This window comes from Mobula hypostoma, chromosome 8, assembly GCF_963921235.1.
Source record: "Mobula hypostoma chromosome 8, sMobHyp1.1, whole genome shotgun sequence".
NCBI classification, from domain to species: domain Eukaryota; kingdom Metazoa; phylum Chordata; class Chondrichthyes; order Myliobatiformes; family Myliobatidae; genus Mobula; species Mobula hypostoma.
In genome coordinates this window covers 95,785,925-95,799,323 of record NC_086104.1, presented here as the reverse complement: position 1 = coordinate 95,799,323, position 13,399 = coordinate 95,785,925, and the positions used below count along the sequence as shown (strand labels likewise).

The window sequence follows — 13,399 nt, the reverse complement described above, 5'->3', positions numbered from 1 at the left end:
ATCAGACCTGGGAATTGAATGTACAAGGGTATACGTGCTATCGAAGGGACAGAAAGGTGGGCAGAGGGGGTGGGGTGGCCCTGTTGGTGAGGAATTAGATTCAGTCCCTTGCAAGGGGGGACATAGAATCAGGAGAAGTAGAATCAGTGTGGATAGAACTGAGGAACAGTAAGGGCAAAAAGACCCTAATAGGTGTTATCTACAGGCCCCCAAACAGTAGCATGGATATTGGGTGCAAGTTAACAATGGCATGTGGCAAAGGAAATGTCGCAGTAGTTATGGGGGATTTCAACATGCCAGTGAACTGGGAAAATCAGGTTGGTACTGGACCCCAGGATAGGGAGTTTGTAGAGTGCCTAGGGGATGCATTTTTGGAGCAGCTTGTACGAGAGCCGACCAGGGTTAAGGCTATTCTGGATTTAGTGTTGTGCAATGAACAGGATTTGATAAGTGATCTTGAAGTAAAGGAGCCATTAGGAGGTAGTGACCCTAATATGATAAGCTTTTATCTGCAAGTTGAGAGGGATAAGGGCAGATCAGAAGCGTCAGTATTGCAGTTGAACAAAGGAGACTATGGAGCCATGACGGAGGAGCTGGCCAAAGTTGACTGGTCGGATATCCTAGCAGAAAAGACAGTGGAACAGCAATGGCAGGTATTCTTGGGAATAATGCACAAGGTGCAAAATCAGTTCGTCCCCCGGAGAAGGAAGGATTCAAAGGGGGTAAAGTGGCCACAGTGGTTGACAAAGGAAGTCAGAGATAGCATAGCATTAAAAAAGAAGTATAACAGAGCTAAGGTGAGTGGGAAGACGGATGATTGGGAAATTTTTAAGGAGCAACAGAACTTAACTAAAAAGGCAATACGGGGAGAAAAAAATGAGTTATGAATGCAAGCTAGCTAGGAATACAAAGGAGGATAGCAAAAGTTTTTTTAGGTATGTGAAGAGAAGGAAGATAGTTAAGAACAATGTTGGGCCCTTGAAGAATGATTTGGGAGAAATTGTTATGGGAAACAGAGAAATGGCAGACGAATTTAATAAATACTTTGGATCTGTCTTCACTAGGGAAGACACAAGCAATCTCCCAGCTGTATGGATGGGCCAAGGACATAGGGTAACAGAGGAACTGAAACAGATTGACATTAGGAAGGAAACGGTGATGAGTAGACTGATGGGACTGAAGGCTAATAAATCCCCAGGTCCAGATGGTCTGCATCCTAGGGTACTAAAGGAGGTGGCTCTGGAAACTGCGGATGCATTGATGATCATTTTCCAATGTTCCTTAGATTCAGGATCAGTTCCTGAGGATTGGCGAATGGCTAATGTTATCCCACTTTTTAAGAAAGGAAGGAGGGAGAAAACAGAGAACTATCGCCCTGTTAGCCTAACATCAGTAGTGGGGAAGATGCTAGAGTCCATTATTAAAGATGAAATAGCGGCATATCTTGATAGCAGTGATAGGATTGGGCCGAGCCAGCATGGATTTACCAAGGGCAAATCATGCTTGACTAATCTATTGGAGTTTTTCGGGGATGTAACCAGGAAGATAGACGCGGGAGATCCAGTGGATGTGGTGTACCTTGACTTTCAGAAGGCATTCGATAAGGTACCACATAGGAGATTGGTGGGTAAAATCAGAGCTCATGGCATTGGGGGGAGGATATTGACATGGATAGAAAACTGGTTAGCAGATAGAAAGCAGAGGGTGGCAGTGAATGGGTGTTTCTCAGAATGGCAGGTGGTGACTAGTGGGGTGCCACAGGGCTCGGTGTTGGGACCACAGCTGTTTACGATTTACGTCAATGATTTAGAGGAAGGCATTGTGAATAACATCAGCAAGTTTGCTGATGATACTAAGCTGGGTGGCAGTGTGACATGTGATGAGGATGTTAGGAGAATTCAAGGTGACTTGGATAGGCTGGGTGAGTGGGCAGAAACTTGGCAGATGGCGTTTAATGTGAATAAGTGTGAGGTTATTCACTTTGGGAGCAAGAACAGGAAGGCAGATTATTATCTGAACAGTGTGGAGTTAGGTAAGGGAGAAATACAAAGAGATCTAGGAGTACTTGTTCATCAGTCTCTGAAGGTGAATGAGCAAGTGCAGCAGGCAGTGAAGAAGGCTAATGGAATGTTGGTGTTTATTACAAAGGGAATTGAGTACAAGAGCAAGGAAATCCTTTTGCATTTGTACAGGGCCCTGGTGAGACCACACCTGGAGTATTGTGTGCAGTTTTGGTCTCCAGGGTTAAGGAAGGACGTCCTGGCTGTGGAGGAGGTGCAGCGTAGGTTCACTAGGTTAATTCCTGGGATGTCCGGACTGTCTTACACAGAGAGGTTAGAGAAACTGGGCTTGTACACGCTGGAATTAAGGAGATTGAGGGGGGATCTGATTGAGACATATAAGATTATTAAGGGATTGGACAAGATAGAGGGGAAATATGTTCTAGATGCTGGGAGAGTCCAGTACCAGAGGGCATGGTTTAAGAATAAGGGGTAGGTCAGAGTTGAGGAGGAACTTCTTCTCCTAGAGAGTTGTGGAGGTGTGGAACGTGCTGCCTCAGAAGGTAGTGGAGGCCAATTCTCTGGATGCTTTCAAGAAGGAGCTAGATAGGTATCTTATGGATAGGGGAATCAAGGGTTATGGGGACAAGGCAGGAACCGGGTATTGATAGTAGATGATCAGCCATGATCTCAGAATGGCGGTACAGGCTCAAAGGGCCGAATGGTCTACTTCTGCACCTATTGTCTATTGTCTATTGTCTAAAAGTTTTTTCAGATATATAAAGAGTAAAAGAAAGGCGAGAGTAGATATTGGAAGGCTGGGAAATGAAATTGAAGAGTCATGGGGGACAAGGAAACACTAGATGAACTTAATAATTATTTTGCATCAGTCTTCACTGTGGAGGGCAATGGCCGTAATGCCGGAAGTTCAAGAGTGTCAGGGGGCATAAGTGAGTGAAATACTATGAAGAACATGTTTGGGAAACTGAAAAGTCTGACGGTCGATAAGTCACCTGAACCAGATGGACTACACACCAGAGTTCTGAAAGAGGTAGCTGAAGAGACTGTGGAGCCATTAGTAATGATCTTTCAAGGATCACTAGATTCTGGAATAGTTCTGGAGTATTGGAAAATAGCAAATACCACTCCACTCTTCAAAAATGGAGAAGAGGCAGAAGAAAGGAAACTATAGGCTGGTTAGCCTGACCTCAGTAGTTGGGAAGATGTTGGAGCGACTGTTAAGGATGTGGTTTCAGGGTACTTGGAGGCACATGGTTAGATAGGCCAAGTTCAGCATGGTTTCCTTGGGGGAAAATCTTGCCTGACAAATCTGTTAGAATTCTTTGAGGAAATATCAAGCAGGATTAGCAAAGGAAAATCAGTGGATGTTGTGTACTTGGATTTTCAGAAGGCCTTTGACAAGGTACTGCACATGAGGCTTCTGAACGAGTTAAGAGCCCATGGTATTACAGGGTACTAGCATGGATAGAAGATTGGCATGAGGCAAAAAGTGGGAATAAAGGTAGCCTTTTCTGACTGGCTGCCAGTGATTACTAGTGTTCAGGCTATTTCTTTTTACATTGTATGTCAATGATTTGGATGATGTAATTGATGGCTTGGTGGCCAAGTTTGCAGATGATACAATGATAGGTAGAAGGGCAGGTAACGTTGAGGAAGCAGGGAGACTGCAGAAGGGACAGTTTAGGAGAATGGGCAAAGAAGTGGCAGATGGAATACAGTGTTGGGAAGTGTATGGTCGTGCACTTTAGTAGAAGGAATAAAAACATAGACTATTTTCTAAACAGGCAGAAAATTCAAAAATCTGAGGTTCCCTCAAGGTTAATTTGCAGATTGAGTCTGTGGTGAGGAAGGCAAATGCAATATTAGCATTCATTTCAAGAGGACTGGAATATAAAAGCAAGGGTGTATGTTAAGGCTTTATAAAGCACTGGTGAGGCCTCACCTGGAGAATTGTGAGCAGTTTTGGCCCTCTTATTGAAGAAATGATGAGCTGACATTGGAGAGGGTTCAGAGGAGGTTCATAAGAATGATTATGGGAATGACAGGTTTTTTGTATGAGGAGCAATTGATGGCTCTGGGCTTTTACTCACAGAAATTTAGAAGAATGGAGGGAGGGGATCTCATTGAAACCTATCAAATCTTGAAAAGCCTAGATAGAGTGAATGTGGAGAGGATGTTTCTTATGGTAGGGGAGTCCAGGACCAGAGGCTACAGCCTCAAAATAGAGGGACGTCCATTTAGAATGGAGATGAAAAGGACTTCCTTTAGCCAGAGGGTGCTGAATCTTTGGAATTTGTTGCCACAGGCAACTGTGGAGGCCAAGTAATTGGATGTATTTAAGGCAGAGGTTGATAGATTCCTGATTAGTCACAGCATTAAAGGTTACAGGAAGAAGACGGGAATATAGGGTTGAGAGAGAAATGGATCAGCCATGAAATAATGGTGGAGCAGATTCGATGGGCCAAATGGGAAAGTTTTACTAGGTTAAAGAAATTACATAATTCCAAACCAACACACACAAAATGCTGGAGGAACTCAACAGGACCACCTTATCGTACTAGACAACCAATTAATGGTTTTATTGCAGCAGGGTAGAAGCTGTCCTTGAGCCTGGGAGAGCATCAGGGGGAAACATAAGGGTAACACACCCACACAATATTGCAGGAATTCAGCAGAGTTATGGAGAGGAATAAACAGTCAACATTTCAGGTCGAGATCCTTCACAGGACTGGAAAGGAAGGGAGGGAAGTCCAGAATAAGAAGGAAGGGAGAGTGGTAGGAGCACAAGCTAGCTGGTGATAGGTGAACACGAGGAATTCTGCAGATGCTGGAAATTCAAGCAACACACATGAAAGTTGCTGGTGAATGCAGCAGGCCAGGCAGCATCTCTAGGAAGCGGTACAGTCAACGTTTCGGGCTGAGACCCTTCATCCTGATGAAGGGTCTCAGCCCGAAATGTTGACTGTACCTCTTCCTAGAGATGCTGCCTGGCCTGCTGCATTCACCAGCAACTTTCATGTGTGTTGGTGATAGGTCAGACCAGGTGAGGGGGAAGGTGGGTGGGCGGGGGGTAGGGGGATGAAGTGAGAAGCTGGAAAGTAATAAAAGGTGGAAAAGGTAAAGGGCTGAAGAAGGAGGAATCTAATAGGAGACGAGTGAACCATGGGAGAAAGGTAAAGAGGAGGGGCACCAGAGAGAGATGATGGATGGTTGAGAAGAGAAGGGGAGCCGAAAATGAGGAATGGAAAAAGAGACAGAGGGGAGGGGCATAAATTACATAAGTTACATAAATACAATTTTGTAACTGTAGGCATAGATTTATCCATTTTTAAATCAATACCAGTATCATCTCTCTCTTAGTTGATCTTTGCTGTTTTTGAATTATGCCACAATACTCTTGCAACTTCTTGGTGTCCTGAACCACATCATGGCATGAGTGAGGAATTCCAAGAAATCGTGCAGAGGCAGCTTGTGGGAATACATCAGAAAAACAAGGGGAAAGTATTTTTGTTCACCTCTTGAGTTTAGTGACTTGAGTATGAGGCAGATTTATTAGAATTCCAAAAAAATGGCCATAAAAACAGATAAAAATGTAAAAGAAGGTTGCACTGATAAAAAGTCACAACTTATTTTCCCATCTGGTTAAAAAATGAAATGTCTAAATCACAGTAAATCCATTTCAGCAACACTTATTTGAGGGAAGAGTAGAATTCTACAATTAAGCGCCAACACTGAGTTGTTTGCCAAAGAATTCCTGTCAACCTTCCCCTCAAAAAAAAATCTTTTCAATTCTTTCCTTCCTTTGCTCCCCAACTATTTTGATTCTGAGTGGTGGTCTTAATTATCTCATTACACCTATAAAATCTCTTACATGAGCTAACTTCCACTCATGCTTCACTACAGCTTTGTAACCAGACATAATATCCCTGTCCAGAAGGTCTTGCTTCATCAGGACTCTTTTCTCAAATTCAAGTAGCTTTCGGAACTGGTCCGCCTTTGTCACTCCAGCCAAGTAGCATTCAACAAACTGGTACTGGTCACGATTGCCGTGGGGTGGTGCACATTTCTGTTGCTGAGGTTTCACGAGCATGAGAGTAGTTAAGTCGAATTCCTCATTGACGAAGTGATCTTGTGGCATTTGTTCCTTGGTACCTGAGGTTGCCGAGCATCTGAATGAAGTATTATCTGGTGCACACTGAGAAACTCTAGCTGCATTCCGATCAGAATTGTCAGAGCAGTTAGCTGCAGGCAATATTGGCAGCACAGATCTCCGGCCAAGATCTGCCATTCCATCACTCATTTTCTTTCCTTTCTTCTCACTTGACCGCTGGGTCAATGCATTTTTCTCTTTCTTCAGGGTGGACGTTTTAGCACTCTGCCATGATGCTGAGCCTTCATGCTGCCCAGGTATTTTGTACAGATTCCTGTGGTTCAAATGGCCGAAACTGTAAGCAAGGATGTCAGCCTTCTGAGCCCTCTCACAACCACGCAGAAGCTGTCGAAGTGTTTTCTCGTTTGAGTCGGTGCACTTCACAGATTTCATCCTTTGGGTGAAGCAAAGCCTGAAAAATTAGAAACATAATAAATGAGTCCAAGTGGTGAGGTGTGAAATAACCAATTGGTTGGTGAGATCCCGATGGCAGGGAGCGAGTGGTTTTTACAGAAGCATGGGGAGGTTACTGCACTAGTGGAAACCATATTTAGTACATCTGGAGACCAATTGGAAGAAAAGCTCAAGATGACAGGAAATCTGCTGCTAAGCGTCTTGATTTGAATATACTTCTCATGTTCCCTTCAGTTTACAGCAGTTATCCAAATCTACCTTTTCATTATGCAAGGAGCTGTTTTGCTTCATTGTCGGTCTTTAAATTTACCTATAATAAGCATGTCCCAAAAGAGAGAAATAGATTCCCCTTCATTCCTGTCCCTGTCAGTGGAGCCAAGTCTCAGCTCTGCACTGGGAGAACTTGTCTCTGGGTTTGTGAATGCAGATCAATAAGCACGTAAGCCTAGCGATCACCGTAGCTTTGCCAACAGTAAAAGGGCAGATCTGGCCACTGCTTTGCATTCCATCAATTTCAATACGCACAGCTTAACAGGTGAGGCTGGCAATCCGATACGGTGAATTACCTCTCGGGACGGGGATATTGTGACCATAACAGAAGCTTTGCTGAGAGAAGAGCAAGGCTGGCAGCTGAGTGTTCTGGGATACTGATGGTGTGTCAGAGAAACAGGTAGGAGTGAAGGAGATGTTTGATGAGGGAGGACATTCCTGAAGGATCATCCAATAAGGAGGCTTGGATAGAATTTAGAAATCTGAAGGAGATGGACACTTTGGTAGGACTTTATTATCGATCCTCCCGTAGTCAGTAGGAACTTGAGAGCAGATGTGTCAAGAAATTGCACATAGTTGTGAGAACAGTCGGGTACAGCTAGTGAGAAATTTCAATTTTCCTCATATCAACAGGGAATCCTTCCTAAACACAGCAGCCATTCTTGTCCTTGTGACAGCCAAGTCTCCCATAATGACCACAATGTCATAGTTCCAGGTACTGATCCATGCTCTATGTTGATCACCCTTGTTCCTGATACATCTTGCCTTAAAAAAGACACTTCAGTCCATCCCATTGACTACAATTTTGCCCTATCAACTACCTATCCTTCCTCATAGTCTCTCTACATGTATAGCAACTACCCTATCATCTGACCTACCACTCTGGTGCCATTCTTCTGCTAAACTAGTTCAAATACTCCCCAAATGCTCTAGCAAATCTGCCCACACAGACATTGGTCCCCAAGTTCAGGTGCAACCTGTCCTTTTTGTACAGATCATACCTTACCCAGAAGAGATCCCAATAATCCACAAATTTGAAACCCTGCTCTCTGCACCAATTCCTCAGCCACACATTCATCTGGCAAATCATTCTATCCAGCATGTGGCACAGGCAGCAATCCAGAAATCACTACTCTTGAGGTTTACATTTTCAACTTCTGACCTAGTTCCCTATGTTCTTTCTTCAGGAACTCCTCCCTTTTCCTACCTATGTTGTTGGCACCAATATGTACAGTTCCACCACTTCTGGGTGCTTATCAGCCCCCCTTTATAATGCTACGGACACAAGCTGAGACATCCCTGACCCTGGCACCATGGAGGCAACATACTATCCAGGAGTCCCTTTTATGTCCACAGAATCTCTTGCCTGCTCCCCTAACTGGTGAATCGCCTATCACCACTGCACTCCTCTTCTTCCCCCTTTCCTTCTGAGCCACAGAGCTAGAGACCTGGTCGCTACGACTCCCTAGTTGATCAAAGGGCCTATTCTGTGCCAGATTACTCTGTGATTCTAATTATTTTCATGTCTTCAGTTACTGATCTACAAAAAGTTGCTGCTTTCCCAAGCAGTGTTAAATATCTACTCTTTTCATAGTGATTGTTCACACGCTTAAAAGAACAGCAGCGGCAGTCATTTAGGTCCGCAAGCTGTTCAGCTATTCAGTTCGATCTTAGCAAAAACTGTATCAAAATTGGAGGACAACTTCTAAGTATTGTAGCCAAGGTAGACAAAAATCACACAAGACTCATGATTACTTCTATTAACTGCAACAATTTGCAAAAGTGGTTTGGAATATTCATTTCTGGAGGGGAAATGACATTGCTGATACAGTATATGTTATTCTTTGTGGACAGTAGTAAGTCCAGTGGTAGCCGGGTCATTCACTCCACTCCAATTTATCTCTTTAGAAATACACTGTTATCACAGAGTATGTAAACAATCAGTCTTCACACCCCTCCCAAACAGTTGGATCTGAAATATCAGTTGGCATCATCCATATTTTCAAATTTCCTTTCAATACAGATTGCTACTGGGGTCAATAGGATACTTACAATAGAGTGATTGGTCTCTTCCTGATTCTGACCACCCACACTGACTCAGTAGACAATACCTCCACAACGTCCTCCCTCTCTGCAGCTGTGATACTATCCCTGATTAGCAACGTAACTGCCCCACTTCTTTTACCTAGACGTCAAGTCTAGGCTGCTCTTGGGAGAATCTGCCATGTGCTAAAAGATAAATTCTTGATTGCTCAATCAACCAAGTGGTGACCCTTGCATTTTGGATCATTTATGCTGAGTGTATGTTGTGCTGTAATATTATACCCCTGTGATGCTGCTGCAAGGAAGTGCTTGTGCATCTGACAATAAACTCAGCTTTCGTTTGAACACTTTCTCTGTAACTGCAACACGAGATTCTGTGTTCTGGTTTCCTTTGACTTACAGCCTGGATATAATTACGTGAGGCATGGTGGACATGCAAAACAAAACCATATCTCCGTTCACGTGACAGTAATAAAAACAATTACCAACACCGTCAGTATCACTCCCCCAAGATTGTTCCCTCTTGAGGCCCTCCACTGGTTGGAGTCAACAGTGAAGTTGGAGGAGTTTTTGCGACAAGGTAGGAAGAACAAAACCTGTGGGAGAGATATGGGGAATGATTAAGAGGATGGGAGGAGATCGAAGGGAATGGGAATATCCAGTAATGATATCTGAGGAGGAAACTGCAGTCTCCAGTAGGGATAAGGCTGAGGTCATGGCCAAGTCATTTGTACTGATACACAGTTCAGAAAATTTGTCTGAAGAAGGGAGAAGAAGAAGGGAAAGAATAATGAGCCAACACCCAGGTGTGTTAAGCAGGAGGGAAGGAAAAGATGATATAATTGATGATCCATTTACATTAGCAGAAATGGTGAGAGCAATAAAGAGATCGAGACCAACCTCCCCAGGGAAAGATCTGATATGCTCTGTGATGCTAAAAAATCTAGGAGAAAGAGCACTCTTGAAGTTGCTGCATTTTTATAACAGAGTGTGGGAGGAGGGAAGATTACCAAGTGCATGGAAAGAAGCAGTACTAATTCCAATAAGGAAGCCTGGCAAGGATCTGTCAAAACCCACTAACCAATTGCATTAATATCAAGTATATGTAAGATAATGGAAAGGATGATAACAGAAAGGTTATCATATGAGCTTGAGAAAAGGGGAATGCTGGCAAGTTATCAGAGTGGTTTTAGAAAGGGAAGGAATTCCATGGACTCAGTGATTATGTTAGAGACTGAAATAAGGAAGGCCCAGGCAAATAGAGTGTCAGTAGTGGCAGTGTTCTTTGACATTGGAAAAGCCTATGATATGATGTGGAAGGAAGGATTATTAATTAAACTGCACAAGATGGGGGTTGGTGGGAGAGTTTTTAATTGGATTAAAGATTTTTTGTTTGGTAGAAAAATTCAAGTTCGGATTGGATCAGAATTATCAAAACAGTACATAGTGGAAAATGGCACACCTCAAGGTAGTGTGATTAGCCCGTTACTTTTCATCATTATGATCAATGATGTCTTCACAAAGGTACCAGTGGATATAGGTAGGTCACTGTTTGCGGATGATGGGGCCTTGTGGAAAAGAGGCAGGAACATGGACCATATAATCAGGAAACTACAAGAAGCAATTGATGAAGTGGTGGAGTGGGGTTATGATTGGGGATGTAGATTTTCAGTAGATAAAACTCAAACTGTATTTTTTACCAGGAAAAGGGTTGAGGTAGGGAAGAAGTTAAGAATGTATGGGGTTGAATTAGAAAGGGTTGCATCATTTAAATTTCTGGGAGTTATATTTGATTCATGATTAACATGGGCAGACCATATCAGGAAAGTTGAGGAGAAATGTAAAAAGTAATAAATGTGATGAGATGTTTGACTGGTAGGGAATGGGGAGCAAGTTGTTCAGCTTTGAAGAGAATGTATGTGGCTTTAGTGAGATCTGTATTGGATTATGGAAATATAGTATATAGATCAGCAGCTAGGTCTCTTATAAGGAAACTGGATGTGATTCAGGCTCAGGCCTTGAGAGTGTGCAGTGGGGCTTTTAAAACGTCACCAGTGTCAGCCCTACAGGTAGAAATGGGAATAATGCCTTTGGAACTAAGAAGGATGCAACTGATGGCAAACTACTGGGCTAACTTGCAGGGGCACAATGATTCTCACCCTACTAAAGGAGTGTTGCAGGAGTGCTGGGAAAATGGGAGGTTTCAGAGGGATACCTTTAGTCGGGTAGGGAATGATATCGCGAAAGAATGTGGAGTATTTGATCTGAGGATAAGTCCTTCAGTAGTTTATCCGGTTGTAGCTCCATGGAAGCTTGTATGGCCTGACATAGACTGGCATTTGTTAGAGGTAAAAAGGAAAGAAAGATATAAAACAGATTTGGTAAATGCATTTAACTGTCATGTGATGGAAAAGTATAGTGATTATACTCACATTTATACGGATGGTGCGAAGGAACCTGAAACAGGAGTGACAGGGTTTGGGGTGGTAATACCAGCAAAAGAAATTGGAATCAGCAGAAGAACATCTAATAAGTTAGGGGTGTTTACAGTGGAGATGCTGGCAGTGTTGGTTGCGTTGCAATGGGTGCAGAAAGCCAGACAAGCCAAAGCATTGATATGTTCAGATTCATCCTCAGTTCTAGCAAGTTTAAGGTCTTTTCACACAAACAGTCGGCAAGATGTACTTTATGAAGTCCTTCAGTTAGTTACAAGAATTGCAAATCAGGGAGGTCAGGTAAAATTTCTATGGGTTCCAGCACATGTAGGGGTGAAAGGGAATGAGAGGGTGGATGAGTTGGCAAAGAGGGCGTTAAAGAAAGAAAATGTGGAAATGCACATTAGTATCAGTAAAGCAGAGGTTAAGTGTGTAATCTGGGAAAAAGTCAACCGAATGTGGCAAGAAAGATGGGACAGGGAGGGGAAAGGGAGGCATTTATATCAAATACAAAAGAGTGTTGCAGTTACTAGGGTAGGTAATGGAAACAGAAGAGAGGAAATTGTGTGGACTAGGTTAAGGCTGGGGCATTGTGCATTAAACAAAACATTGAAAATGATAGGGAAACACCAGACAGGATTGTGTGAGGAATGTCAGGAAGAGGAGTCAGTAGAACATGTAGTTTTGTGTTGCAGGAAGTATGGGATACAGAGAGAGATGATGAGAAATAAATTAAGGGAGTTGGGGATGCAGGAATTCACATTCAAAGGGTTGCTGGGCATGGGTGAGAGAGCACAAGTCCGGGTATTTTTAGCGTTTTTAAGGGGTACAGGGGTTTTTTATAGAATATGACAAATAAACAGGAATAGGATACTAGGATGGTCGAAGATGGCAGGGTGAAGTGTAGGTTTGTATATATGTGTGTGTGTGCGCGCGATTGGGTGAAGGGATTTAGAATGTATGTCTAGTGCACATTCTGGAGCAGAGGGTGGCAGTAATGCACCATTAAGCTGGATGCCAACCGCCGTAAAACAAGATACAGACAGACAAACAGGAGTCAACGGTGGATCTTGTGTCTAGTCGTCTGCGTGATACACAACAGACAGGGCAGTATGATATGGAGAGAAGCTGTTGTCCACGCAGCAAGGTCCCCCTCTCTAGCAGCTGATGAATCCTAAGTAACGGCAGAGGCAGTTTGTCACCAGCGGCGTTGCAGGAGTTGCTCGATAGTATTGAACTCAACTTTAGACTGCCTTAGGGTCTCCAGCCCTGGATTTTTCCTCCCGAAGCCTTCACCATGAGTGAGTACTTGTTTATTTATTGAGATACAGAGTGGAATAGGCCCTTCCAGCCCACTGAGCTGTGCTGCCCAGCAATCCCCAATTTAACCCTCGCCTAGTTGTGGGACATTGATCAACTAACCGACTGACCGGTCGGTCTTTGGACTGTGGGAGGAAACCGGGACACCCAGAGGAAACCCGCGCGGCCACTCCTAACAGGTAGTGGCAGGAATTGAACCCAGCCGCTAGTACTGTAAAGCGTTGTGCTAACCACTACACTACCGCGCAGCGAGGCAGTGGAGGTTTGAGATCTGCGTTTTCCTTCTCCGAGGTGAGCTGCCAGCCACGGCTGCCCGACGCGACTGGTAACCCGCCTTTGCCCCTTCTCCCGTCAGTAGAAACGGTTCCGTCAGGCTGAGTAGTTCAGCCACAGGTGAGGGCCGGTTGTCAGAGACTGTTTGACATCACATCATTCCCTCCTCCTAAACAAGGAGCAATTTGCAACATACAATTAATTATCAGTGCACAGCTTCCCAGACTGAAAGCCCGTCAGTTTAAAGTCACAGAGAAATAAGCTCTTAGTCTGTTCCCCAGCCCACCTTTAACGGCAGCTCCGAGGCCCGAGCGCTAACCTGGGCGGCGGCGCGGACGTACAGTACTGACCGATGACCAAGCCCCGCCGACCGGCCCTTCTGCCCGGCTGTCTGTCACTTCGCCTGCTTCCCTCCAAGGCCGGCGCTTCGCGGTTGCTAGGCGACGAGCAGCCGGGTCCGCCTCGGGATGTCC

At 44.1% G+C, this 13,399-nt stretch overlaps 1 protein-coding gene across 1 annotated transcript in view; it reads right to left on the bottom strand.

The window, feature by feature from the left end:
- Positions 1-13,332, bottom strand: part of LOC134350180 (uncharacterized protein C6orf118-like) — a 61,652-nt gene extending 48,320 nt beyond the window's left edge. The window contains exons 1-2 of the mRNA XM_063055151.1: positions 13,246-13,332; positions 5,893-6,583 (exon numbers count right to left, since the gene is read on the bottom strand). Coding sequence (XP_062911221.1) covers positions 5,893-6,564 — 672 coding nt within the window. The 5' untranslated portion in view covers positions 6,565-6,583; positions 13,246-13,332. The remainder of the gene's footprint in view (positions 1-5,892; positions 6,584-13,245) is intronic.
- Positions 13,333-13,399: the final 67 nt, after the last annotated feature.